The following is a 25,678-nucleotide window of genomic DNA, read 5'->3' as shown; positions in this document are numbered from 1 at the left end:
ATTCTTTGTGTTAGTTTGGTAGCCCAGATGCTGTTGATACTCATAGTAAGAAATTGTACAACTGGATAATTTTAGGACTTACTTCCTAGGAACACCTCTGTTCATAAAACCCAAGCAGCATAAGTAAATGTATTAAATGAGCTTACAAGAATTTCAGTCTAGATGTTGTGAATTTGTTTAAAGTTCTTTCTATTTATAAACAGAAATGTTTACAAATATTTTCCCAACTATGTTGGAACCACAGAATAAGTTTATCTGGTCTGGTTAAATAAGAACTGGCTTTTCATTTTCCAAAGACAGCCAGAGCTTATTCTTTACAACACATAAAATTATGGTCATATTTGACTCTCCTATTACATTAATCTTGTTCTCAGATTCCTGTATTACATGGCTAAATCAAAACAGCATGAAATTTTAGCCCATTTGGTTCTGATTTAGTTTTAAATGGTCAGACTACACATTTGGGAAGCTTCTTGTCTAATTTCAAAACATAAAAGTGAAGAACTGTGTAAAGTTTTAGTTCATGTCCTATCTATATCCATGTAGGGAAAAAAAAATAGTCCTACTGAGCATAAGAAATTATCATCTTATCAGACTTAAACATTGTAAGAGCATTTCTAAAAATCATACTACAAGGGAGAAGGAGTAGAAGAAAAAAATGCAAATGGCAGAGCTTTCTACAGAAACATTTTACATGGGAGGGAGGATACCTGCAATTATTTATATATACATTTTCCCCATTCCTGTTTCAGATAAGTTTATGTTTTTCTGTGGAACTGGCAAACCAGATGCATCTCACCCTCATTTATGATTCATTTGCCTACCTATTCTGAAAGTAGTTCTGAACTGTAAGAGAAACGGGTGAATAACATTAAAGAATCGAGTGGGAAGACAATCCAATTCAGCTGAAAATTGTTAATTAATTTATGCTTCGAAGTAAATTTCTACTCCAGTACAAAAGGCTGCTTCCTTTATTAGAGTATTTTTTTAAAACTCAATGGGATTCAAGACATATGGCCAACAGGGTAAGAACTTAACAAAAGCAATATTTTGTCCAGTTGTCCCAGTTTCGGCTGGGATAGAGTTAATTTTCTTCCTAGTAGCAGGTACGGTGCTGTGTTTTGGATTTAGTTGAGAATAATGTTGATAACACACTGATGTTTTAGTTGTTGCTAAGTAGTGCTTACCCAAAGTTCAGGATTTTTCAGTTTCCCATGCTCTGCCAGTGAGGAGGTACACAAGAAGCCGGGAGGGAGCATGGCCAGGACAGCTGATCTGAACTAGCCAAAGGGATTTTCTCTACCATAGAATGTCATGCTCAGTATATAAACCAGGGGGAGTGGGCTGGGAGGGGCAGATCACTGCTCAGGCATCTGTCAGCAGGTGTTGAGCATTGTGTATCACTTCTCTTGTTTTATTTCTCACTCTTTTTGTTGTATTCCTTTTCATTATTATTATTGTTGCTGTTATTAAATTTTATTTTATTTTCGTTCTCAAACTGTTCTTATCTCAACCCACAAGTTTTACTTTTTTTCAATTCTCTGCCCCATCCTACTGGGAGGGGGGAGGAGTGAGCAAGCAGCTGTGTGGTGCTTTGTTGCTGGCTGGGGTTAAATCACAACACCAGTAAAACAAGGTCACTGCAAGTTTCAAAAGATGTGAGTTTCAGCTTAGCTGAGATTCTTCTATATTCTATTAACTTGCAATAACATGTTCCCTCTGAGGCATGAGGTGGAATGGAGGGGGCAGGGGGACAGTGAGCAAGTGAATGTGCGAGAAGCTAGTAGAGTAAAAGTTCTCACTTCATTGCTTCATAAACAAACTCCAGTATCGGAATCCACTACAGGTTATCATTTATTCTGTCTTGCCTGCCACAGAATGCTTGCATGAACTTGTAGCATGAAACACTCCAGTGCATTTCCAGTAACTTTCAGCAGGGACTGGTACAGTAGTAGAGAGGCCCTTTCAGGGAAACATTGTACTGATTTATCAGGAAAACAGACCATCAACACCCTTTATTAGCAGATGCACTCTGTGTTATAGAAGCACAGTGGCTCTTGAGGTTAGATGCAAGACCTTGGTCAAAGAACTTCCCTAGAAGACCACATGCACCAAAGCGCAGGCATGTAAACAATGGAAATATGATTCATACCAGTCAGAACAGGACAGCACTGTATCTGTCAACTGAGCTTTAGATCACATAAAAGCAGCTTGGCAGCCACTTGACTGTGACCCATGATGAAATGACCTCTTTCAGTTGATGAACTTCCCTTTGGATCACCAAGTTGTTGGTGTAAGAGGACTAAAACTCTACTGTCAGATTTCAGAATTGGCTGTATCTTTGACGGCACAGACTCTCCTCCATACCTGTAACAGTCCCTCTGCTGCACTCCCACACCATTCATTTGTCTTGCCAGCTTTGCAGAAGTTAGAAGCATCAAAGCCTAGTCACACCTCTGCCTCCATTTTATGTGCTGAAGGAAATCCACCCTTGTGCCGGGTACCAGTATATAGCTCAAAAGACTACGCTCTAACTTTGCTTCACACTGAGAAGTGACAGATGGTTCCACTATAACACAGGTATTTTCCCTCCACAAAAAGGAGGATTTTAATAACCAAAGTTTCACCTCCAGCTCAGTGCTCACTTAGTACTCAGCTACAATAAAACTACCTAAAGGGACAGTGTTATGCTAAATAGAATAAATATTGCCCCCTCCACAGCATTACGACTGGCTATTAGTGATATATTAGCTGAAATATTACATTCTTTATTTAAGCTATTAACAATAGATGCTACTTTGCTAGCAAATGAAACAGCTACACTTCTATTATTTCCTATTAAACAGCAGCAATGTTACTTAACCTAGTTCTTTTCTAAAACATCTTAAAGAATTTTCATTTTGTAGGAAATTTAATAGATACTGGCTTCCCCCATGAAACAGAAATTCCAGGTTTTGACCAGCTAATTATTGCTAGGATGTTTTCATGAAATTAATTCCTAAATAAAATATTTAATGTTGACAGAGTATTTTCCTATGACTCCTACAGAAACCAAAAAGCAGTTTGGACTGCAGAGGTAACAACTACTTAGTTTTCCCCACCTCAACAGAATATAATCTGACAATAAAAACAACAGTATCCATAAGAAAAAAGACCCTTTTTTTTTTTTTAGGTCAATTAACTGCATTTTAATAACCTCTGAACTTCCAATTGACTTAAGTGTCTGTTTGCATATATGAGAGACACAGGATTCCTCCAGAAGAGTGTAATGAGTTATACAGGCAAGGAGTTCTGTGCTTCCATGGGTTATATTGAACATGACTACTTCTCACAGTGATTTTGGTATGATGTTAGCTTATCATCAACATTTCAGAAAAATCAAACCTGCATTTTTATTGTGTGCACACGATATTTGAATCTGCCTCCACTTCAATACTGCACAAGCTACCAATCCCCCAGAAGCATCTAATCTATAACACTACTAACATTTTTTAAAAAGAAAGAAAAAAACCTGTCAGTCATCCTCCAAGACTTCCAACCATTTCTTCCAGGCAGGTTCATTACAAAAAACCACATATACATTAGATCAATGTATACCCAGAACCAACCTTTAATTTGGTTAAGGTATGCATATCTGCAATGAAATCCAGAACTTCCCCAACATACTGCCTCATGCATTCCATTGCTGCTGTTCCACACTAGAACATAAAAGAAATAAGTTTAAGTACCAGGTTTTGAATACGTTCATGTTTTTGTCTTTGTTTCTTGTTCACCAGAACACAATTTGTCTATCTCAAAATCTTTATTTTACTTTTGAGTTAGATTAATTAGGAATAGGTATTCTTTGATGGTTTTCTTCTCACTGTAATATGCCCTCTTATCTGATGATAGTATAAAAAGATAGCCCAGTCACTGTAGTTTCTTCATGCATCATAAAATACTCTTATCTGTGACAGCAATAAAAGATTAACTGATGAAACTTTCCCTGTCATGTCATCCTGAAATTTACAGTGGTCCAGAAGCAAAGTCTTAAAAAGTCAATGAGAGTTTAACAACTCAGTTCTTCAAGCAGCTGAGCATTTCTGCAAGTGGAACCAATCAGCTACAGTCCCAGAAAACAAAATTCAGTCACAAGCACAGATGCTCTTATATGCACATTAATCATAATGGAAAAACAGTTTAAATGACTGGCTTTGGGTTTTTTATATGTAAACATCACTAAAATGGACACCACTGAAATTTAACTGTTAGGGTTTTTTTCTTTTTTTTAAACTAACAAATGTTTTTGGGACATTAGTGAAGCAAAATCATTCAAAATACAGCATTCTAATGGCACTTAAGCTAACTGCAATTTTCAAAAGGGGAGGCAAGGCTAAGTGAATATAAAGGCGAAGTGAAATCCTTCACAAATTGCTCCAGTCTGACCATAAAGGTGTAAGCATTGAGAAGCAACCTGTGCCAGAGCAAGAATGACCTCAAAGGCAAAACAAAAGGACTCAGTGTGGTGCTTGCTGTATTCTCACAGTACAAATTTTCATAATCCTTTTCCCAGAACACAATGAGAAATGCGAATCTGGCCTTCGGCTACTACAAGATGTGCCCAAGGTGCGCAAAGCAGTCAATGGAACAAAGCTGCCAGGTTAAATAAAGGCTTCAAACAGACCAAAGAACTCGGGAGAGAAGCTTTCAGAAGGCAGTAGAACTGACCCACTAGGTATCATATAAACTTCTGTTTACATGTAAATAGTCTGAGGTGAAGATAATGCTAGCTGAGTTCAAGGGGAACTATGCCTCATTCTTCGGGGCCAAGTAAAAGCAATGCTTAACTTTTGAGGTTAAATGACGAAATTATCAAATTAGGTATCTTTCTGAAGTAGCCAAAAACTACTGTCTCTAAAGTCATAGCTCAGGGCAAAACATTGCAGTAAAATTTACAGTGGAAAACTACTCTTCCTTGAGCTCTATTTAATTACCTACACTTGGAAGGTATCTATTTAAATACCTACACTTGGAAGCTGATTACCCTATCTGAGTATACAAATGAACCAGATTTAGTTTTGATCACAGAATTATTAAGCCATAATTGAGTTTTAGTGGCTGAAATTTGAGAAACTGCTAGCATTCTATATTTAAAGAACTGACCTAGGCACTTCTTATTTTTGTGTGTTAATATCAATCTGCACAGTGTTGAACTATGCCACCTTCTGGCTTTTCAAATGCTATGCCTGTCAGTTCCCTTGACAGAACAACGAACAGTAAAACAAGGTCAGCGGCAGCCCTGCCAGCATATTCTCCATCCAGTTTATGTGGACTAAAGATTCCACATGGGTTCTAAAATACTGAGTAATAGAATTATAAAAGAAACTATACTCAGACCTCTGAAAATAATGCTCAGTTACAAAAGACTTCTCTCCAACCATCTATTCTGTTTCATTCAAGCAGCAGGCAGCCTGACTCTCTATGATTTCTTCTCAAATGATCACTTTCCATCATACCTCGCAACACCAACATTAGTCTATCTATTTAAAACAAGTAAAAAATTAAAATATTCTGTTGGGAGGAAAGGTTTTACTGAAGATTTGCTTTTTAAAAAAGTCACTCACTTCAGAAGATATACAGAAAAGATCCTATTAGGTCACCCCTAAAGCTGACAGAGACACACATACAGGGAAACAAGTTTTCCTCAGCTTGTGAAGCAGACCTGGGCTAACACTCACCCATCTGTTTGGGTACTCAGTCACGTGTGCTATGGAACAAGCCAAGACCTCCAGTTGTGTTACTTCCTCGCATGTTCATCAGGTGCCTATTCAGCACCCAGGCAGTTATGAGTACTGCTAAATTAGCTACACTCAACAGCAGGATATAGATGAATGTCTTCTACGTTACCAGAAAAATACCATTAACTCCCTTCTTTAACCGGATAATCTTTTGTGAGAATGCAGGCAATGGCTTGTAGCTTTCCTCCCTGCTACCGTTTTTTGAGACATTCAGCTGGTCTGTTCCCCACATGTTGTCATCTTGAGCGCAGGCTCCAGCTAAAGTCAGTTACATGACATGATTATCAGTGAAAGTAAGGGAAACAACATCAAGTTCAGAACTTTTCCAACATTAATAAAAAGGAAACAGCATCTCAATCTCTGCCTGCAATACACCTTACCAACCAGAATAGAAATGAAAAGGAAAGAACATTAAAATGAAGTAAAACGAGCTGAATAAGATACATTTTTTAAAAACCAAAACTAAGAGATTGAGTTTGATTCAGTACTTACTCCAGGCATAGAGGCAATCATCTGTTTATGCAAGATTGTTGACTCAGCTAGTTTTGTTCCAGCATCTGCACAAACAAACTAAGAAGAAATTAAAGTTATTTTTTAATTATTTTTGGAGAAACCTGAAGACACTAATATGTTATTCATGACTTTATTAAAATCAGTTCAGATCTCTTCTTGCTTTTATTCAAGATAATTTGCCTTTAGAGCTCTCTCTCTTTATAAACAATCTAGTTAACTCACCATTATAAATGAGCTAATTTTAGTGAAAAAAAATCTGACTTTAGTGTGCTTAATTAACACATATATGCTGTGTAGAAGTAATTTGAAGAATATTATATAATAAATCAGACCTTCTTCATGAGCAAAAATATGTATCTTTGCTATTCCTATATCACATGTTCCTCTTTCATTATAGAGTAAAACATGATAGAGAATGATAAGGCAACATGCCATGTCCTTCACTGTGATACTACAATACTTTCACTGAAATTCTACAATGATTAATTATATGAACAATTTTGAAGTTGAGAACATATTGGTATGGTGTGGTATAACTTCTGCATAATACAGGCCACGGCACTACAAAAATACAAGCTGTTTCTGAGAGAAGGTCACTATAATTCTGTTATAGTAGAATATCTCTAAATGCTTTTGTTATGCTTTTATTTTCCTTGTCTTTTTTTTTTTTTGCTTCTTTTTATTTTCAAATCTCTTGACCCAAAATCTCTGATGTCCACATCATTCATACATTAAACCTGCTAATACTGTTATTTAATCATTATAAGCTTCAATAAGGCATTGGACACCCTGCAGATGATTTGCTTATTCCTAAAACTTGTCCTAATACTGTATTTGCACTTGAGCAATTTCTGTCCATAGTGATGCAATGTAACTTTCTAAGAAAGAACAAACAGAAAAGAATTGTCAAACTAAGGTCTAAGCCTTAATTTTCTTTCTTGAAAATTAATACTGTGGTACCTTCACAAACTGAGACAGATATTGACTACACAATTACAGTGTCTGATGCATGTGTGGTAGTAGTACTCTCAATGAACGGTCACTCTTCTTGAAAATATTTCCAAATAACCTTTACAGACTTAGAATTTACTCTTACATTTTCACAAGCTTTACCTTTCAATGACAGATTTAATCTAAACTCAGAGTGACTACCAAGACTTGGAAACTATGTAATCTATGTCTTGACAAAGAGTCTGTTCTTCGAGATAAATACCAGAAAAACATACCTAAGTTTAGAATAATAATCTAATCAGGTATCCTCAGACATAGGCCTGGCTCCAGTTGATGACTCTCCTAGTTAGAATTTATTTTACACCAGAATAAGCCAAATGGAAATAAAACAGGAATCTAACTCATATTTCAGTTGAGAGATGGCCTGGTGCTCTAATGGCCACAGCTCTAATAATTACATGAGAAGCAAAAGAAAGCCTTAGGGTTATAGGCTGTATCAATTCCGTAAAGACAGTTGAGTCTTAGTTCATGCAATCATGACACTCCACTTCTCTTTTAAAAGAAGGACCATTAATGGACTTAGGCAAATAGATGACAGATTTTCTCTTAATGCACCCTATATCAGAAAGAGCAATGCTGACACTGGGTTCTCTGGACAACAGACACATTGTTTTCCTGTGTGAAGGATTTCTCGGTGAGCCATTTGTGTGTAGATTAGGGTTCCCCTGTACTACATCAGCTGCAAAAAAGGACCATAATTCTCTGAAGAATCTGGCTGAGTATATTTAGCATCCAACAGTGAGGTTCAGTGCACTGCTACAGACATTGTACAGTACTCAGCATATAAGTCAACAAAAAACCCTTGCCAAAGACAAATGCCATTTCTTTTAAACAGTATTTTAAGAACAGTAAGAAGCAGCAGCCAAAGCAATCTCTACTGGCCTCCTGTAAGCTTTCTATACCTTTTGCACAGAGGAGTTTGTATTAAGTAACAGATATTAACTTATATGTGAAAAACTGCTGACAAACTCCATTCCATTTCTAATGAATAATTAGGCCTTGTTTAGCTTATCTTTCTCATCATCACTGCCAGCTCCAAGGATCCTTCCTAAAGTTGCAATGCAGTCAAAAGAGGATGGGGAAACCAAACTCAAAATGAAAAACTTCTTACACTTCCAGTCCAATTCACTGTCATTTATGTTGTCTTCCTCTACAAATACTGTAATACATTAAGATGTCACTGGCAAGAGATTTAATGCCAGCCATATGCAAAGCAAAAAGGAAAGAAAAATACCCCCCCACTACAAATATATGAGAAATGGGCAAATAATTGCCATGCCTCTTACTGGCATTGTCTGCTGAGATACAGCTGCAGAATGTCTAAATGGGAATGTCTGCTGACTATAGTGAATTATCTATTTACCATAATCTATCTATATTATACCTCCATTCATAATCAGTGTTTTTAAATATATATTCTTCTAAACATATTATATGTAACTTTAAATCCTTCCATTCAGTAATTAGTAGATCAGATCTTCACAGAAACATAAAGTGGAACCAGTAGATATACAGTGATTGACATTAGCTGAAGGTCCAGCCCAAAATAAGAGTCACCTAAACAAAACAGATCAGATACACTGAACCTTAGAGCCTGACTCAACAAGCAAATCTTAATGAGACACTAATATAATTTAAAGTCAATGGAAATCCTGAATATGTGTGCTGGTGAGATGTGAGAGGGAGAAAAGTACTGGGAAACAAAATGCTGGGTGAAGAAGCAGTTCCTATGGAAACCCATGGAACAGCAGCATGTACATGATGGCTTTCATTTGCTAGGACAAATCAAGGAGACAGACTTTATGTACCCTTTATCATGCAGGACACCTATCCAGTGATTGGGGTGATCTGGTTAAAATTCTCATTCTTTGTAAAGTGGGATAAAGTTAACTCTCATTTTAGCACTGATGTCACCAGTGACACTGATGGCACCATGTAATTTGGACAAATGTGGGTGTCAAGTGTACATTTCTCGGAATTCCTTTGTTAGTCAGCCCACGACTGATCTATCATTAAAGTGCTCCTAGCTCCTTTGTTATCTTGAACATTTTGATTGAATCTCCGTATTCTGTGTGCACTGTCTGTATAGAATCTTGAATACAGGCTAACATGTCCATGGGGACATGACTGTCTTGGAAATTAAAACCACTTACATTTGGTGCTGTGTTAACCCTGCTACAGCTTTATGGATTCAAAACCATACAATCTGAATTAATATTGTAGTGGCTTTGTGTGGCGAAGAGGTGAACCAATCCCTTCATTCTATTAACGGTACCAAAGAAAATTAAAATAATCAATCAGATACATATGTGGGTTTATTAGTAGGTTTCTTAAATTACAAAAGTGCTTAAGATGGGCTTAGTGGTTACTATGGTATTTAAATTCAAGAGGCTGTTGAATGATTCAGACCACATACTACCAAGGGCTGCCAATTTGCACAGTCAATGGCAGAAGTAGTCATCATGCCTCCAGTAGTCATCTATGGCAGATGGTCTGAATACAACTCCTATTCTTTACCACTGACTGCATAAAAACAGAAGCTGGCTGCTTTGGATAGCAGGAAATATGAATCACTTCATCAGCCTCTGAAAGAGAGACATCATAAAAGACATTTATATCCACATTAGGTGCTGTTGTGTAAGGTATGAATACATCCCAAAGTGAATACAGCATATGGGAACTGTGCTGGGAGGAAAACCCAGGCAATTATCATTTTATCTTCATGAGATAAAGATAATATAAGAGAGAGTTTTGCTTACTGTGTCTATCAGGCGATTGACTCAATCTGAGAGACAAGTGTTTACCAGTTAAATCCCACTTAAATCCCACTGCCAAAACTGATGTGTCATGTTTGCATTCTCAAATGAGGAATCCAGATTGACTAGACTGTGGGACAGTCACCTATGGGGTAGCCATAGGGCTGAGCTATACAATGGAGCAATGCAGAAAAATTGCTTTATTCTGTAATAGAGGAAAAGTCAGTTCAAGTCAACAAACACCGTGTGGTATCAAGCTACATCACTGCACCCGTAAGACAGAGAGAGGTTGGTGGTTATTTGATTGTCCTGGCTGGGACTGAAAAAAGAAGCTTGAGCTTTAAAAAAAAAAAAAAAAAGGCACATTTCTGCTTTTTAAATCAAAATGGATTAAAAAAAATAACCTTTACCATTAAAAGAAAAAAAACCCAAGTGTCATTCTTCCCTGCACCAAATTCTTCCCCTAACACTGATGGCATAATAATTGTTTTCAGAGTTATCCTAACTGCTATATAATTTCACTTGTCAGTATTATTTCTCTGTCAACTGGCAACCACTTATTTACCATGAGTAATGTACCAGTACTCAAAAGGAAGCGAGCCCATAGTAAGCTGTATGAAGCTTTGACCCCATAATGGGAGGGGAAAGAGTGAATGGAGCTGTGATGCTGGGAGCATTATGAATGATCTACGTAGCAAACATCTTGCTTGAACCTTACAAAGTGGTGTTGTGGTTGTCCCCTATCATTTAAAGTTACTGAATGCATATAACGGTTAGCTCATTGTAAACAATGAGAGCCCACTACCTGTGATTAAAATTGATGGACTTTGGTAAATTGTTTTTGCAGGACAGGCTTGTGGTGCCAAACAGTGCCACACTTGGCATTTTGCAGGCAGAAAGATTTTTCACAAGTTTGCATCCTACTTCCTCAGATTTTCCTATGAAAAAGATAGCTTGACTCCTACCTCAGCAATTCACAGAATGAAAGGAACAGAAATATTGTCTATGTATTCTTTGCTGGAAAAATCCATGTTAAAAGAGAATGGCCTTCAGGGACTGGAGACAGCTTACTGCCTGCCTGAACAGACAGAAACTGAGTTTTGGTCCTCATCAACTAGCACCCCTTCCTACACAAACCGCTCACTGGTTTTGGGGCTATGATATGACAAGGCAACAGTTGGGTCAGCTGCCCCACTGGGACACGGTATGAAGCTCAATGAACTCGATCCTTATGGGTTCCTTCCAACTCAAGATACATTCTATGATCCTCAATACATCAGCAATGATCAGTATGAGAATTACATGAGAATCTCCTGTACCTGCACCAACAGCAGCAGATTCATGTCTGGTAAGGGTGACTTTAACTTGAGTGCCTGCAGTAACTCCAATATGACACTGCGCGTCAAGTAGAATTTGTCTCTTTCCTACAACAGAAAAACATAGAATTATGAATGTCCTGAAATTCACTGACATCCACTAGTAAACCATAAAGATACTTTTTATCTATGTTTGAGAATAAAAAAGTTACAAAAGTGGACTGGTTTCTTCTGTCTTACAAAAAAGCAGACATCATTCATCATTTACGTAATTCTACAGACTCCTTTGACGTTGTATCAGGCACTATATCCAAGATTTTAATATTTCACCTGTGAAATACAGATATATTTTATAAACCATTTTTAAGGCCCAGGCATGCAGCGTAGTTTTCACTAAGCAGTACCATATAAAGAGAAAAGCAATAAGGATTGACACAGGAGGACAAAACTGGCAATAGTATTTAGCATTATTCTTTCACTGAACCTGCCAGAAATGGTCTACATTTTTACCACACATTTTTTCTGTTGTCATTCTCCTTAAAATAAGGATGCCTGCGCTAAGGCAGCTTGAACATCTATTTTCATTCATTAGACTAGCAGTACTTTTCCACTTATACAATAAAAACCATCTTGGCTACAGCTGCTACAACAGAAACATTTTAAAACATAGGGGAAAAATCAGCCAATGGAGATTGGAACACTAAGAACAGAGTTGTAATGCTGAGACAGCAAGGAGGTACAAGAGATAAGATGAGCCTGTTATACATCTCACTTTGACATTCTCTGACTTTAGACAATAAGATAAAAATGTGAAACAAGTCTATAACCTGCTACTGACCAGAGCAACTCAAGAATTTTGATCAGCGGGCAGACTTAAACTGAGCTCTCTTTCAAATGACCATTAGAGATGAAATAATGTTGTCTAATAAAGAGAACATATCCTAAGTGTGCTTAAGATTTAAAGCCTAGTATCTTCCATCTTGTAAATCTCATGCTCTTGCCTGCTTACTTAAGTTAAATGTGTGGAAATTTTTATGCAATCAGGGCTTCAGTTCCTCTGTGACATCTGTAAAATGGGATAATGTTTGCCTCTTCCTAAGAGAGGTCTTGTGAGGTTTAGTTAGTAAGGGTCAGTTTGAAGGCCACCTTCAGCTGCACACAGTAGCAAGTGCTGCTTAAAGGGAAGAAGTTGGAGGAGATGAATAGCTGAAAGTGAGAGGAGCTTTGGTTGCAGCAGACCAAGAAGCCAGTCACCGGCGTTCCTCTTCAAAGAGCTGATGTCACCATATTGTATCTATGTAGCATACTGCCAAACAGAGCTTACAGCAACAGTGCGTGTCTCCCACAGTACCCACATACCTTTAAATGAAAACAGATTTTAAATATCAGCCCCTGATTTGGGAGAAGGTGCCAAAACAACAGAATGGTATGTCTTTCATGGACATTATGATGCCAGACTGTGAATCAAGAGACCTTACTTCAAGCTCCTGGTTTGATCTTCAGTTACATGGAGTGTGCAGACAGATAACACATTTAGCTCATGGAACGGGCCCCAGACTGCAGTCGTTCTTGTCTGACTACAGTGCTGCAGTCTAGGCAGCTAAACTCACAGGAAGTTAACACTCAAAAATTAAAAAAGAAAAAAATTTCTAAAAATTTTTTAAAAAATCATTTCCTTACGGGAACAGCAAACACTGGACCAGTTCAGCTGTATTATGAAACCATTACTTGAGGGGACAAGTACTCAGAAGTCACACATCCCACATATATGAATGGTGCCCTGGTAAGAATAATATAAGAATATCCAAGAGAGGTCAGACCAGAACAAATGTCCTCAGTAACTTTCCTCCAACAAGGCCATAAGCAGATACAAAAGGAAGAATAAAAACAAGGCAAATGCCACTACTACCCTCCTAGTCATCAACTGTTTTCAGCTCAGGGAATTTCTGAGCTCAGTGCAGTTTCTATATAACTCATAACTCTCAGTGGATTTACACTGACTTCTTGGACTCATGTCTACTTTTAGCATACCCAGTACTTGGCAAGAAGTCACACACTGTTCAAGAACCACTTCCCTTTACTTGCTTTGACACTAGTTACTACAAACTTAGTATGTTCTTGTTTTTTGTACTGGAAAGGCATGAAATTACCCATCCCTGTCTGGGTCACTTGTGACCTTACAGACCTCTTTCACATTCCCATCTGTTGTTGCTTTTTCAGATTGAAGAGCCCTAACTCAGTTGCTCTATATGTGGAACTCATCCCACTGTTTGATCATTCTTGTTACCATTATTTGAACTTTCTCCAATTCTACTATATTCTGATTGGGAATGGGGAACCAAAATGGTGCACAATAGTCAAGGTGCAAATAGACTCTGATTACTCACTAGAATTCACCATCAAAAGTGACCCTTCCCACCATCATACACCTTCACAGTCTCTTGAGACACATACATAATGCAGTGCCATGCTCAGAGAGCTGACAATTACATCCCCCGAAACACTGGAAAGAAGTTCCTCTCACTAACCCAGTACAGTAGCTGGCACATACCATAAAACAAGAGAGGTAAAATTCTTTCAAAAGCATTCAGCTATTTTATAAACACCTATGCTACACAGGATATAACTGGGCCATAATAAATTGCTTTGTCAGAACACTGGGCGGATGCATAGGCTTCATGAATCTCAGCCTTCCTTGGCTCTAAGGATAATACAACACTGAGCTACCTCCTTCTCAAAGAAGTCTCCTATTTCAGCCTAAATGCTTAATGTTTGTTAAGCACATGCAACGCAGAGAGATGAAGCAAAATCAAACAAATGTTTTTTGACATGTGACCTCTTGCTTCCTGCACTGTAAATCGGGAGTGATGACACTGAAGTCAATAGCCCAGAACACCCTTCTTATCAAAGTCTACTTATTCCTATCATTCTGCTGGTGACAAATATGTATAAACACAGTTTATACATACTTTAAAAACTTTATATTCTGCCACAGAGCCATAAATGGGTATTAGTTCCATGAGAATAACATCCCGGGAGTCACATGTGTAAATCTGCTACCAAAGAGTCAAGAATACAACCCCTTTAGCCTTTGTTCAGCCAAATTAACCCTCCCAAATGTCTATGTGTCCATATAAAAAACAATTCTTGCAGCCTTCAAACTGTGACTTTCCAGAAGTCTATGCGTAGAATGGGAAACCACTGAAGTTTGTTTCTAGCACTATCTCAGAGCCCAAACTTAGTAATAAGAATAGTAAATTTGGTTCTTTAATGGAGTGGCATGCTATCCTCCAAGTAAGCCAGTATAAAGCAAAATTATTTACTTTATCTCTGTTGCTACTACAGTGATTACAAATACTAAAGATTGGCCACTTCAATATTCTTTTAAAAAATTCAATAGCAAAATCATGTCATGTCCAATTCAGTGGCATTCTGCATTTACTTAATAAGGGTCAACAGAATGCTAGCAAAAGGCTAACTTTAGGTTCAATCTTCAGCAGCTGTAAGACATAGGAAAGCCAAAAAGTGTTCATTTAGGACCTTGAGATACTTGAAAGGAAAACTAAAGAAGATTACAATCCACAGAAGGGATGCTACTCTCAACTGAGAGTTCCAAAGGCACTGAAAAAAATCAAATTGCTGACCCGCAACAGAAACTCAAGAGAAGGAAATATCAAATTAGCGTGAGTCTTCAGGCTCCAAGACAAAAGAAACCGAGATATTCCTGCCACAGGGCATTAGGAAAATGTTGGGAGATAAAAAAAGATTCAGAGTGGTCGTACAGCACTGACCTCTACAAAGCACATGTCAGAGTGGCTTGGTCTTTGAAAAGACAAGAATCCTACACAGCTTAGCTGAAAGTTAGCGTTTTGTTCCAGCCAGCACATTCAAAGTTGCAAAACAAGTAATTAAATCTGAATAGCTTCAATGTTCACAAATTATATTCCTTCTGGAATTCACTTCTACGTGGTATTCTATGACAAACACTCTTACTTGGCTAAAGTGACTTCCACTGTAGAGAAACACAGACATCACAGCTGATTCGTTTTCTTTTCTAACAGCAATCATTAATTTGATATTTATAATGCAAAACCATGGTAAATTTTCAGAAATAACAAAGATAATGTAGCATGGAGTTCCACTAAATTAAGCATTTTGTGGCTGTAAATTGCAGGAGACCATTCATTAACGATTCCATTTCTGGGTCACCAGGTTGCATTAAACTAAATCAAGGAGGAGATTTTATCAAGCACTATAATCCAGCTTCCTGTGTGCAATTAAGTATTCAATATATTAATAGAACATTGAACCAGGAAGCATGCAAGAAACACATAAGGTTTTTTAATACCATGGTTTTAATAAAATTTTTGTGAAATAACCGAAACTGTGGAGCACGAGTGAAACATTTCCTGTATTTCATAATTTGCTTTAGCAGGCATACATGAAATAGACCACAAACGCAAGAGGATTGTCTTTGCTTCAGTTTTAAATGGGGCTTTTTTTGGTTCAGTGAAAAAAACCCACTGTTGGACTTTAACTTAACATTTTTCTCATTTTGCCTTGCTCAAAGCCTTAACTATAGATCTAACTCAAGTTACTTCCAAAAGGGGGACAGTCTCTTCTGTATTCAGGATTTTTTCTTTTATAAACGCTTTTCTTTCAAATGAGACAAAAAGTTAGTATTTGCTTGTTGTAATTAAATATACTGTTAGTTTCTTTTAATGCTTCAAACCATTACATCTGGTAAAAGTTTTCTTATTTTCTTGTGGTGCAGTTTTTCTGTGAAACTGTCACTGCTTTTATCATTTCTTTTCCACTGTTTGTCCAGTGATATTTTAAGTCTTACCAAGACTGAAGAAATGCATGTCCAGTTGTACATTATCAATATAAAAAATCATGTAGCTACTTATGAGAGAATGTTTCCTGAGGATTAATTACTGTTTTGACAAACATCAGGGATGGAAAACTTGGTGGCTGAAGCAACATTTTTGCTCAGCACCTTAATAATCTACATAATGGAGCATATAGGGCCTTAGTAAAAGGTTTGATTGTTTTTTGTAGATTTTGTTGGTGTTCAACTTCTCACCAATAGCTACAAAAATGAACTTGAGTAATAACTGAGTGTTATTTGTACATCATAGCTTTCATCCGGGAATCTTAAAAACTTTTTAAAGGTGCAAACATACCGCTCTCTTTTCTGCACAGCTTATAGCCATGCACACCAAAGTGAGATACCTGATACAGAATGAAACAGGATTTAAGGTGGGAAGCTCCTAACCTGGGATTTAAGCCGGGAAGAATCCACCACTTTACTTAGCTATCTGTTGCCTCCCCTCACAGCTGTGTTCTCAAAAGGCACTACCAGGAATATTTAAGTTTTTACTGCACAAATTGGCTGAACTTGTGCACTAGGAAAAATATGACTGTACAGACATTTGAAGTCATGCATGAATACCAGGTATCATCTCTACAACAGAAAAAAATTTCCAAGTCATGAAATCACACCAAAATACTTTTCATAGCAATATTTTCAACAGGTTCCCCTTATCTGTGTCTATACTGTGAATGTGAAACTCATTATTATTAAAAGGCACTGAATCATGATCGCTACTTGATTAGCCAAACTACATTCAAACTGTTGTCATGTCTGAAACTTGACACTGATTTCATCTTTACTTACAAATGTACTACTTGAGGGAAGTAAGATTTTGTCCTATTTTCACTGGTCCCTAAAGGAAGATATAGTCTCATTATTACCTTAGTGAAGGCTCGGTAGCACAAACCACACAATTCCACCAGGTAGGCCAGAGTGAAGACAGCATTCTGAATTACAAAGCTTAGTAATTTTGAAAAAGGCTCCAGAAGACTCTGCAATGACATGATTTAGAGAAATCAGTAACTCGTTGCCCAGCAAAACAAAAAGCATTTCAACTCTGAAACACCTGAATCGAATAGCATTACCTTTGGCTCAGAGGCCATCTTGCTGGGATTTACACTGTTTCAGCCAAATGGCTATTCTGTCTACCATTTGTCTTCATGTTTGTATGAGACATTAGAAGCAAAAAATTAGAAAATAATTTCACCTCTGACACAGTACTTTTAAGAGATTCTGTAGTGTTTATGCTGAAAACCTCACTGACCTCAGTGGAATTGCACTGCAGAACTTCCAAGGAAGTTCATTATTATCTTTTTTTTTATTTCTAAAGAAAAAAAAGAGGAGTGGGATGGGGGAAGAGAACATCAGATCTATGTTCACATCCACGCAAGAATGTAATCCCACCCACACTTTACTGTAACCTAGATTCCAAAGCTCTTCTCATTCTCCAAAGAGTATTGGACTGCACAATTTTATGCTTATATATAATGCTTTCCTAGCTAGAGGCTAAGAACACATTCATAGAATAGAGCAGGCTGGTTAAACCTGAGGCAACAGAGTTTTATCTTCTTGGAACTTACCCTGGTGGCACTAGTGGTAGGTATCTTCAACAAGCAAATCATGATTCTTAAACTAGAATCTAAAGAACACTGTGAACACATTTGAAGGCAGGAAATGAAAAAAAAAAAAACAGGGAAAAAAAAAAAAAACAGAGTTAGTACCTTTCTGTGCACATGTCTTGCTTTTAGTGGTAGCAGCTATGAACAAGTTATAGGTGAAAATGATTCCTAATGATTAATATTTACTTACCTTGCCTAAACTGGCTTATTCCTGAACACAAAATTATACCCCTTCAATGGTAACATACCACAGCATGGGCCTTGAGACGGTAAAATTTCACTAAAGGGCTAGTTTAGAAAAGTTAACTATGTTGCTTTTAAGACAAAAATTTCCTAGAAATATATTTGCACTGTAATAAAAATGGATTGGGGATAAAAAAAATAAAAGAGTGGAGTAGCAGGAGATACACACCATCTACCTCATTTTATATTTCTGTGGTTGCCCTGGGCTATGACATTCTCGCCCACACTCCAAGACAGGGCTGTAACTCACACCCCATAACATCAGAATGCACCCTGGCAAAAGCTGTTCCAGGTGCCTCCTGGTGTTTTTCCATATGGTGTGATCGATTTTTCTTCTGAGTAAATCACACAGGTTGCAGCACTGAATGGAACTTTTCAGGGTCTATACATTGTCTTGCCTCGTCCCTGCTGCAAACATCTATAACAGAAAAGAGTCATTTATGACCCTAAAGGAAGGAACAGGAAATGGAAAGTTCAGGAGCAACCAATTATTTTACTTGCATCACTAATGATACCTCCCATGAATAAAAGGAAAATCAGAGTAAACACTCCATCTAACTGTTTTGTGAATAGCAGATATGCAGTTGGAACTATTGAGATCCAGTTCATTTCTTTTTATGTATTTCAGATAGACAAGATGCAACAGATTGCAGTGGCTAGTACACGAAGGGAATGGTTATTGCCTTGTTTGGCTTAGTAAGTGCTGCAGGATAGTGCCTCAATTTACCAAAATCTAAAGAGGTTTCAAGATCTGACTATTGCATAATAGTGTCAAGGAATTTAATATCATTCATGTAATTTGGTGGTGACACCCTATTTAAAAGACAATGTTATAAGTCACAGAGTTAGATTTTGGATCCCTCAGCTCATACTGAGCAACACTGCTTTGCACAGAAGAAATTACCACTGGGCTCATTCATGCCATAGGAAATGAAGTCAGAATAAGGGCATCAGAATTCCGTGCTTACTAGAAAGACTCAGAAAAGTTTTTATTGTGTTTACTGAGAAGATCTCTAGAAATATACACTCTAGGAGATAAGATCCCTCTGTACATCTTCTGAGCACTCAGAAATCAGAGCCCAAAGCTTCTACATTCAGTTTCTGCGACTATATTCTGATTACAGCCAGAACTACAACCTGGTCAGCCAAACAGGCTGGCTTCACTTCCCAGTAGTCTCAGTTCTCTCTGCCTGTCTGACTATTATGTACTTTCAGCAAATTAATTAGGTACTGCTGGTCTTCTTGAAAGTTTTTGGGTTTTTTAACAGTTAAAACCAGATGGATTTTTATTGCCAAAATGCTGATTCTCTCAAATGCAGTATTCTAATCTGACAAAGACAGGGCATGGAAAATGTAAAGGAAAAAAGCCAACAGAGTGAAGAGTACTCTGGTCAGAGTTGTTATTGTTACCCACAGAAAATATAATTAAAGGGGTGGATCAGACATACAATAAATCCAGTCCTCAGGAAACATTAATTGAATCATTAGAAAATATTCACAACAACCCGCTCTGATTTCTCATCCACAACTTTCCTACTGTTATGGTACACCCTGAGCAATGGCAGTATAGCTCGTTTCAGATGTCCATACCTTGAGTGGCAAAACACAAGGGAGTTTAGTAAGGAAGGTCTGAAACTGATTACTAATTGTGGTCCAGAGGTTGCTGGGTGAATCCATCGGCAAGGCTTCCATAAAGGTAGCAATATTTTCCAAACAGCGTAGCATTGCACCCCCTGCTGGTAAATTCTTTTTGTTGTTTAAACCCTGGGAAACAAAACGAGAACTGTAAATAAATGTACACATGCAGAAATGGTCCCTTAAACAGTATTTGGAAATGCTGAGGTTAATTTGTTCAGACCAAATACTACTCACCTCTTCTCTAATTCTAATGATAAAATGTTGTGCAGGGAATTTGAACCGTGTACGCGACAGTTAAGTCTCGTTCAGTTCTAAAGTAATGACCCAAAGATTTTGAGCCAAACTGTTATAAGCAGGGTCCTAACTCATAACCTGCTTAGACTAGCATGGCAGGAAAAAAAAGCAGATCTCAGTGGATTGTCCATGTTTTTCTCTGGGCAGCTTTAAACAAGATAGGTTCATTAATGTCCAGTAGACCATGTATGCTTTTTTGGCTTGTGTACTAGGGTTGGGTCTAGAAAGACATAAGCAGTTTTAAAGTGATGTCAAAATCTTTGTATGAAGCAACCACCATGTTCTTGGAAGAGCAGGATACATGCAGGTGACCAGTGCTAGTGGGAGGACAAAAGTTATGGTAGAAACAAGCCAAGTGCATAGGAGGCAGTCAGTGAAAGGCAGGCAGTAAATCTTTGGACTAGTTAGAGAAACTGCCATCAGATACAGGGGAGAGGGAGAAATGAGATGTATGAACAGAAATGTTCCTGAAAATGATAAACAGTGCTGGGGGAAGGGATGGCCCACACTACCAGTGTGTAGGACAGCTCCAGGAGCTGCTCTGAGAAAAAAAAAAAAAAAAAACAAACAACAAAACAACAACAACAAAAAACCCAAAACAAAAACAAACAAACCAAAAACCCCACCTATCAGTGAGAGCAAGACCCAGAAGGAAAATGGTGAGGACAGGCTAATCCTGCTTCCAAGGACTACAAAAGGAAAATTCACATTGCTTTTGGTGATGCAAGTCTGAACTTTTAATGAATGAGGAGAAATGATCCAATATGCCTGACAATGTTAATAAAACTAGCACCTTTAACAGAGCCAATTGCCAACATACCTCTAACAGCTGGCTCAGAGCAGCGATGGAACTCAGCTCACTGAAGTCCATAAGAGATGTGGCCAAGGTCCGTAAAAAACTTCCATCTGAAATTCGAATGACATTTTTGCACTGGCTGTCCATACAGAGGTAACTGAGAGGGTCAGAAATGCACTCAGGTACCACACATTACCTTTAATATTGCTCTGGAAGAGCTGGGGAAAAATGCCATTGGGAGCCAGCTGATGGAACACACAACGGAGGAACTGCTTGGCCACACCTGCAGCATTTCCAGGGATCATCATGCTGAAATGAAGGGAAGAAAAAGGAAGAAGAAAGAAATTGCATTGCAGATGAAACCGTTCTCAAAGGTGACTACATGGAGAAAATAAAGATGATCCTATTCTTTTTCATTCTGGAAGTGTTCATTTATGAGTGAGACAGTCAAAACCAGAACTGTCTTGATCCCAAGAAACAGTTCAGCATGTTGATTTTATTATTTCAGCTCGACTATGTAGGTATGTGTACTTAACTTTTTCAGCTCTAAAGTATTTAAGTCTCAAAAAATAGTTGCATTTTTCCTGATTCTCCAACATAGTTTTACTTGTGAGTCATCTGATTTTGAAGTATAATCCCTCTCTCACCTATTGTATTTCAGTGATACAGGATGAGGTTCTTTTTACCATAAAACACATGAACAACAGGTAAACACACACATTATAATATTGATTTGCCTCTTGTAGTTTCCTTCAAGAGATTAATTACTTCTTAATCACTCATAAAATTAATGGTTTCATTTAAAAAGCTGAAGTATTTACTCATAAACTGCGTCTTAACATGTTTTACAGCTTCTCAAAATAAATTTATCCTATTCAGCATCTGATTTACATAATGAGACATCACTACCAGGGGTTCTCCATGGCCAAGGATGATTCACTCGATTGAATGTATGAAGATAGTTTATCAAGACAAATACTGAGCACAAAACAAGCTCGATAAAGCTGCAGTGAAATTGCAGAAACAGAAGGCATCTTTAAATTATGTCTGAATCTGAGTTTTTTCAAGTTCAATACATATGAATATGGGTTCCTGTTCATCTTCAGAACACGAGATATTTGAAACAAGTGGGAAAGGACCGGTTTTTCCTCTTACTCACAAACCTTAAAGAAATTTTTAAAAAGTTAAATTTAGTTGATTTTCAGGCCAGGGAGGATGATGTTTTAGATTAATTGTTTCATTTTGGCCAAGGTATCCTTTGCTACCATACCTTTCTGCTTGATTAGAAAAACTGGTACTTGATGCCAACCTAGAATAAAAATTTAAAAAAAAAAAAGTGAAGCTCATATGCTTTTTTTATGTTTCATTTTTAAGTAAGCCAATAAAGTATCATTTTGTTTTAAACAATAAACAAGAATTTTAAAGAACATTTAAAATGTCATCAGAAAGGTCTTCTGAGGAGCACATAAATTCAGTCAAATCATGTTTGCACAACATATACACTCTATTCAGTCTTGCAGTCTCACAAATACTTAAGAGCTCTAAAGACAAATATACTTGCCTCCCTGTACTAGCATGAAGATAATGAAATAGAGCTATTGCCTTACATGCACATCATGGATAATTACTAACCTAGAGGGATTTGGAGAAAAAAAAGATTGCCAGAAGCTGCCTACTGACTGAATTGTTTCTGATTAACACGGCAACATAGACTAAGCCAAAATTCTCTACTTGGCAGCCTGAAGTGAGGCTTCTAGTTCCAGATTTTGGCACCTAAATAACTGGCTTAATTTCAGAAAGACTAAGTACCTATGAGCTCTTAAAAAGTCATATGAGAACCCATGGGAAATGGGATCTCAAAAATCAGGTCATTTATTTTAGTTCCTAAATATAGACTTTAAAGCCAAATACGGGCATTCAGTGATGAAAATACTGAACACAATTTTAAAGCAAAATCATGCACTTCAATTTCCAGGACATGTATACACACAGAATCAGGGCATATAATATCAAAGCAACACACCTTTAATACAAAAAGTCACTAAAAAGCAGTTATAAAGATGGACACTGGAAGCATCTCTTACATGCAAAATACCATGCAATTTTTACTTTCATCTGCTGCACATTAGTATTTCAGTTGGTGTAAATTGATAGGTATAAACAGAAAGTTCACAGAGCTATGTTAATTTACATCTGCTGATGATCTGGCCTTCAGTGTTTATCTTTGATTCACAATCCTTTTAGGCTGGATTTAGCTGTTGCTCAATCCTCTGTCAGACTCTGTTCTGAAGGCAGTTTCTTCTCTAGTCACCACAGCAAAACCCAAAAAGGACCCTACGGCAGCTCAGTTGAATGTATCAGTGTAAACCAAAATGGATAGTGATTTTCATTAACGAAGCATGACAAACTGGGGATGCAGCATACTTTCAACAGTGCAATAATCTCAGGATGCATGATGCAGGGGACTGAAGATTATATTCTCTTCAACTGTCCCAGCATAAATCAGAAAGACTCATTAGAGTCCCTGACTCCACTGTTGTTAAGAGGAGTCCACACTAAATTACAACACATTAATTCTGGTCTGCAAAGGTAATTCTGGGTGAAAACAGGTCTGAAGCTACCTTCAAGCAATACAGACCTTGATTCTGGAATAACTGTAGCACCAGCTTACATTAAAGCACACGAGGATTTCTGGAGAACGCAGTGAGACTAATCACATGCCCAATGGACATTACACTTATTTTCAAACATCTACTAAAGCATAGAAATACAAAAGCATAAAATATTTATTCTAAAACAAATCAAAGTTCTATGCAAAGTTTTCCTCTCCTTTTGAATGCAATAATGCAAGTGTGGTTTTTATGATAAACAAAACATTCGGTTTCTAACTTTGGAAAAACTTCCTGAGACATGAACTACACTAAATACTTGGGAACATCTGAAAAACTTTTTAAAATTTACAGCTTGCATGCATTTATCATTACTACTCTAAATATTTTGTTGCACAAAGGCCATGAACCCCCATCTTTACCTCCACTTTGCAGACCACAAAGCAGAACAGTAAATGGCCAGTAGACAGTAAATGGATGTGTTCAAATTTGTACATGTTAAGAACAGAAGTTAAGCTTTTCAAAGCTCCTCACTAACTCAAGAGCCTAAATGCCACTTTCAAACAGGGCTTTGATGCTTGGAAAGCTAAACCTCACTGGAAATCAATTAAATAAGAACCAACAAGTCAAAAATCTGATTCGAGAACTAGAGCAAAATTTAAGTGCATGCCATAGTCTTAGAAACATACCAATCTCTAACTGTCAGTAATTTGAATGCAGAACTTTTTACCTTCTGAAATTCCCAATAAATGCCTATCTGTATCTGTGGGTACCCAAATAACTTTTGAAAATCTTTCTGTGTATTGTTTAAGTATTCTGAAAGAACCTAGATTTCCTAAATCCTTGTTTCCTCTTCTAAGCATGAAAGTCATAGTTCTTTTTCTAAGAATAAAAATAGAGTAAGTCTAATTCATTCTCACTTCTGCTGTCAGATGAGTATTTGGAGGTAATGATACAGCACTGCCTGATGAAAGACAGTGACTTAGGTTATACATGAGGCACCTGAATGCCCCTCTGCTTGTATATGCTACTTACTTTGCATCTATTCAAAATAATTCCCTTGTGGGAAGCCTCTTACTGGACTTAGGATTTGTCAGAAATGTCAGCCAGTAGGAATAACACAGGACATTTCGCAGGAATATCCCATGCTGCATGTCATCTGTTGCTCTAAAACAATCAGCTGTCTCACTCCAAAGACTCAGCATTTCTTCCTCAAAGCACAGAAAAAGGTAGCCCACTCGGCCCTCATCCCTTGATAATTTATCTTCCAAATGATTCACTCTCTGTGGCTGTAGTACCGCTGTATTTACAAGAATCACAAAGAATGGATGGCATCTCTCTAAATTAGAAACTTTGCCTCCATCAGAGTTCATGAACAGTGACAGCAGGGAACTGCAGCCTTGCAATTAATGGAAATGGAGGACTTGAATAGCTTCTGTGTTTAAATGGAATTGGGAAGTAGTGGAGAGAAAGGGCTGTGAAGAGCTGTGCCCCTGAAGAAGTCACAGTCAAGCAATTTTTACTTCAGTCACAGAAAAGAACATAGAAATGTAGAGCTGTGCATCATTTCTGCACTTCTAGTGATGCTCAGAAGTTTATTCTGAAACACCCCCTACGCATCCCTCCCACCTCTTAGGCAGGAAGTTGTGGAAGTGGCCGAGGCAGGAACAACAAGTAATACAATAGTAATGGTGCACTTCAATTATCCCATGCACACTGGGTAAAAGTCACAACAGAAAAATAATAGACAGCAAATGTTTAAGACCTTACCAGAGACAATCTCATACAGCAGTTGGTTAGGAAGCCTTCATAAGGAGATGCAACTCTTTAGTCTTAATTAGCATACAAAATATGGCTGAAGAGCCTGAAGAGATTCAGGTATGCTAATGAATGATCATACCTAGGAGTCAACAGTCCTCCAGGAGGGACAATATGCAGAAAAGCTGACCACATTTGTGCACTGCTTCTAAAGCAGGAACTACATAGAAGTGAAAAATTCTGTCAAAGCAGCAAGAGGGGTAGCCAAGCACAGAAGCTGTTTAAGAACATTACATTGGAAGCACAAGGGCCGAGGTACCCCATCTGTTAAGAAAGATTTCAAGAGAGCAGAAGAAAGGAAAGGGGAGGGAGGTTATTAGAAAGAAGAAAGCTTCTTTCAAAAAGCTGAAGTCACATCTCAAATTACAGCAGAAAAGAGCATAAATTCTGACAAATCCAATGTAAAAACTAC

At 37.6% G+C, this 25,678-nt stretch overlaps 1 protein-coding gene across 9 annotated transcripts in view; it reads right to left on the bottom strand.

Annotated features, from left to right (window-relative positions):
* UNC79 (unc-79 homolog, NALCN channel complex subunit) overlaps nucleotides 1-25,678 on the bottom strand; it is a 114,680-nt gene that overhangs the window by 13,997 nt on the left and 75,005 nt on the right. For all 9 annotated transcript variants that reach the window (XM_074824996.1, XM_074824999.1, XM_074824997.1 and 6 more), the window contains 9 exons: nucleotides 22,110-22,148; nucleotides 21,036-21,148; nucleotides 20,864-20,949; nucleotides 19,702-19,875; nucleotides 17,830-17,898; nucleotides 17,131-17,241; nucleotides 11,377-11,481; nucleotides 6,270-6,347; nucleotides 3,609-3,698 (listed from right to left, as the gene is read on the bottom strand). In XM_074824996.1, the coding sequence (XP_074681097.1) occupies nucleotides 3,609-3,698; nucleotides 6,270-6,347; nucleotides 11,377-11,481; nucleotides 17,131-17,241; nucleotides 17,830-17,898; nucleotides 19,702-19,875; nucleotides 20,864-20,949; nucleotides 21,036-21,148; nucleotides 22,110-22,148 (865 nt within the window). The remainder of the gene's footprint in view (nucleotides 1-3,608; nucleotides 3,699-6,269; nucleotides 6,348-11,376; nucleotides 11,482-17,130; nucleotides 17,242-17,829; nucleotides 17,899-19,701; nucleotides 19,876-20,863; nucleotides 20,950-21,035; nucleotides 21,149-22,109; nucleotides 22,149-25,678) is intronic.

Source organism: Strix aluco, chromosome 4 (assembly GCF_031877795.1).
Source record: "Strix aluco isolate bStrAlu1 chromosome 4, bStrAlu1.hap1, whole genome shotgun sequence".
NCBI classification, from domain to species: domain Eukaryota; kingdom Metazoa; phylum Chordata; class Aves; order Strigiformes; family Strigidae; genus Strix; species Strix aluco.
The sequence above is the reverse complement of the archived record's forward strand: the minus strand, read 5'-3'. Positions and strand labels throughout refer to the sequence as shown.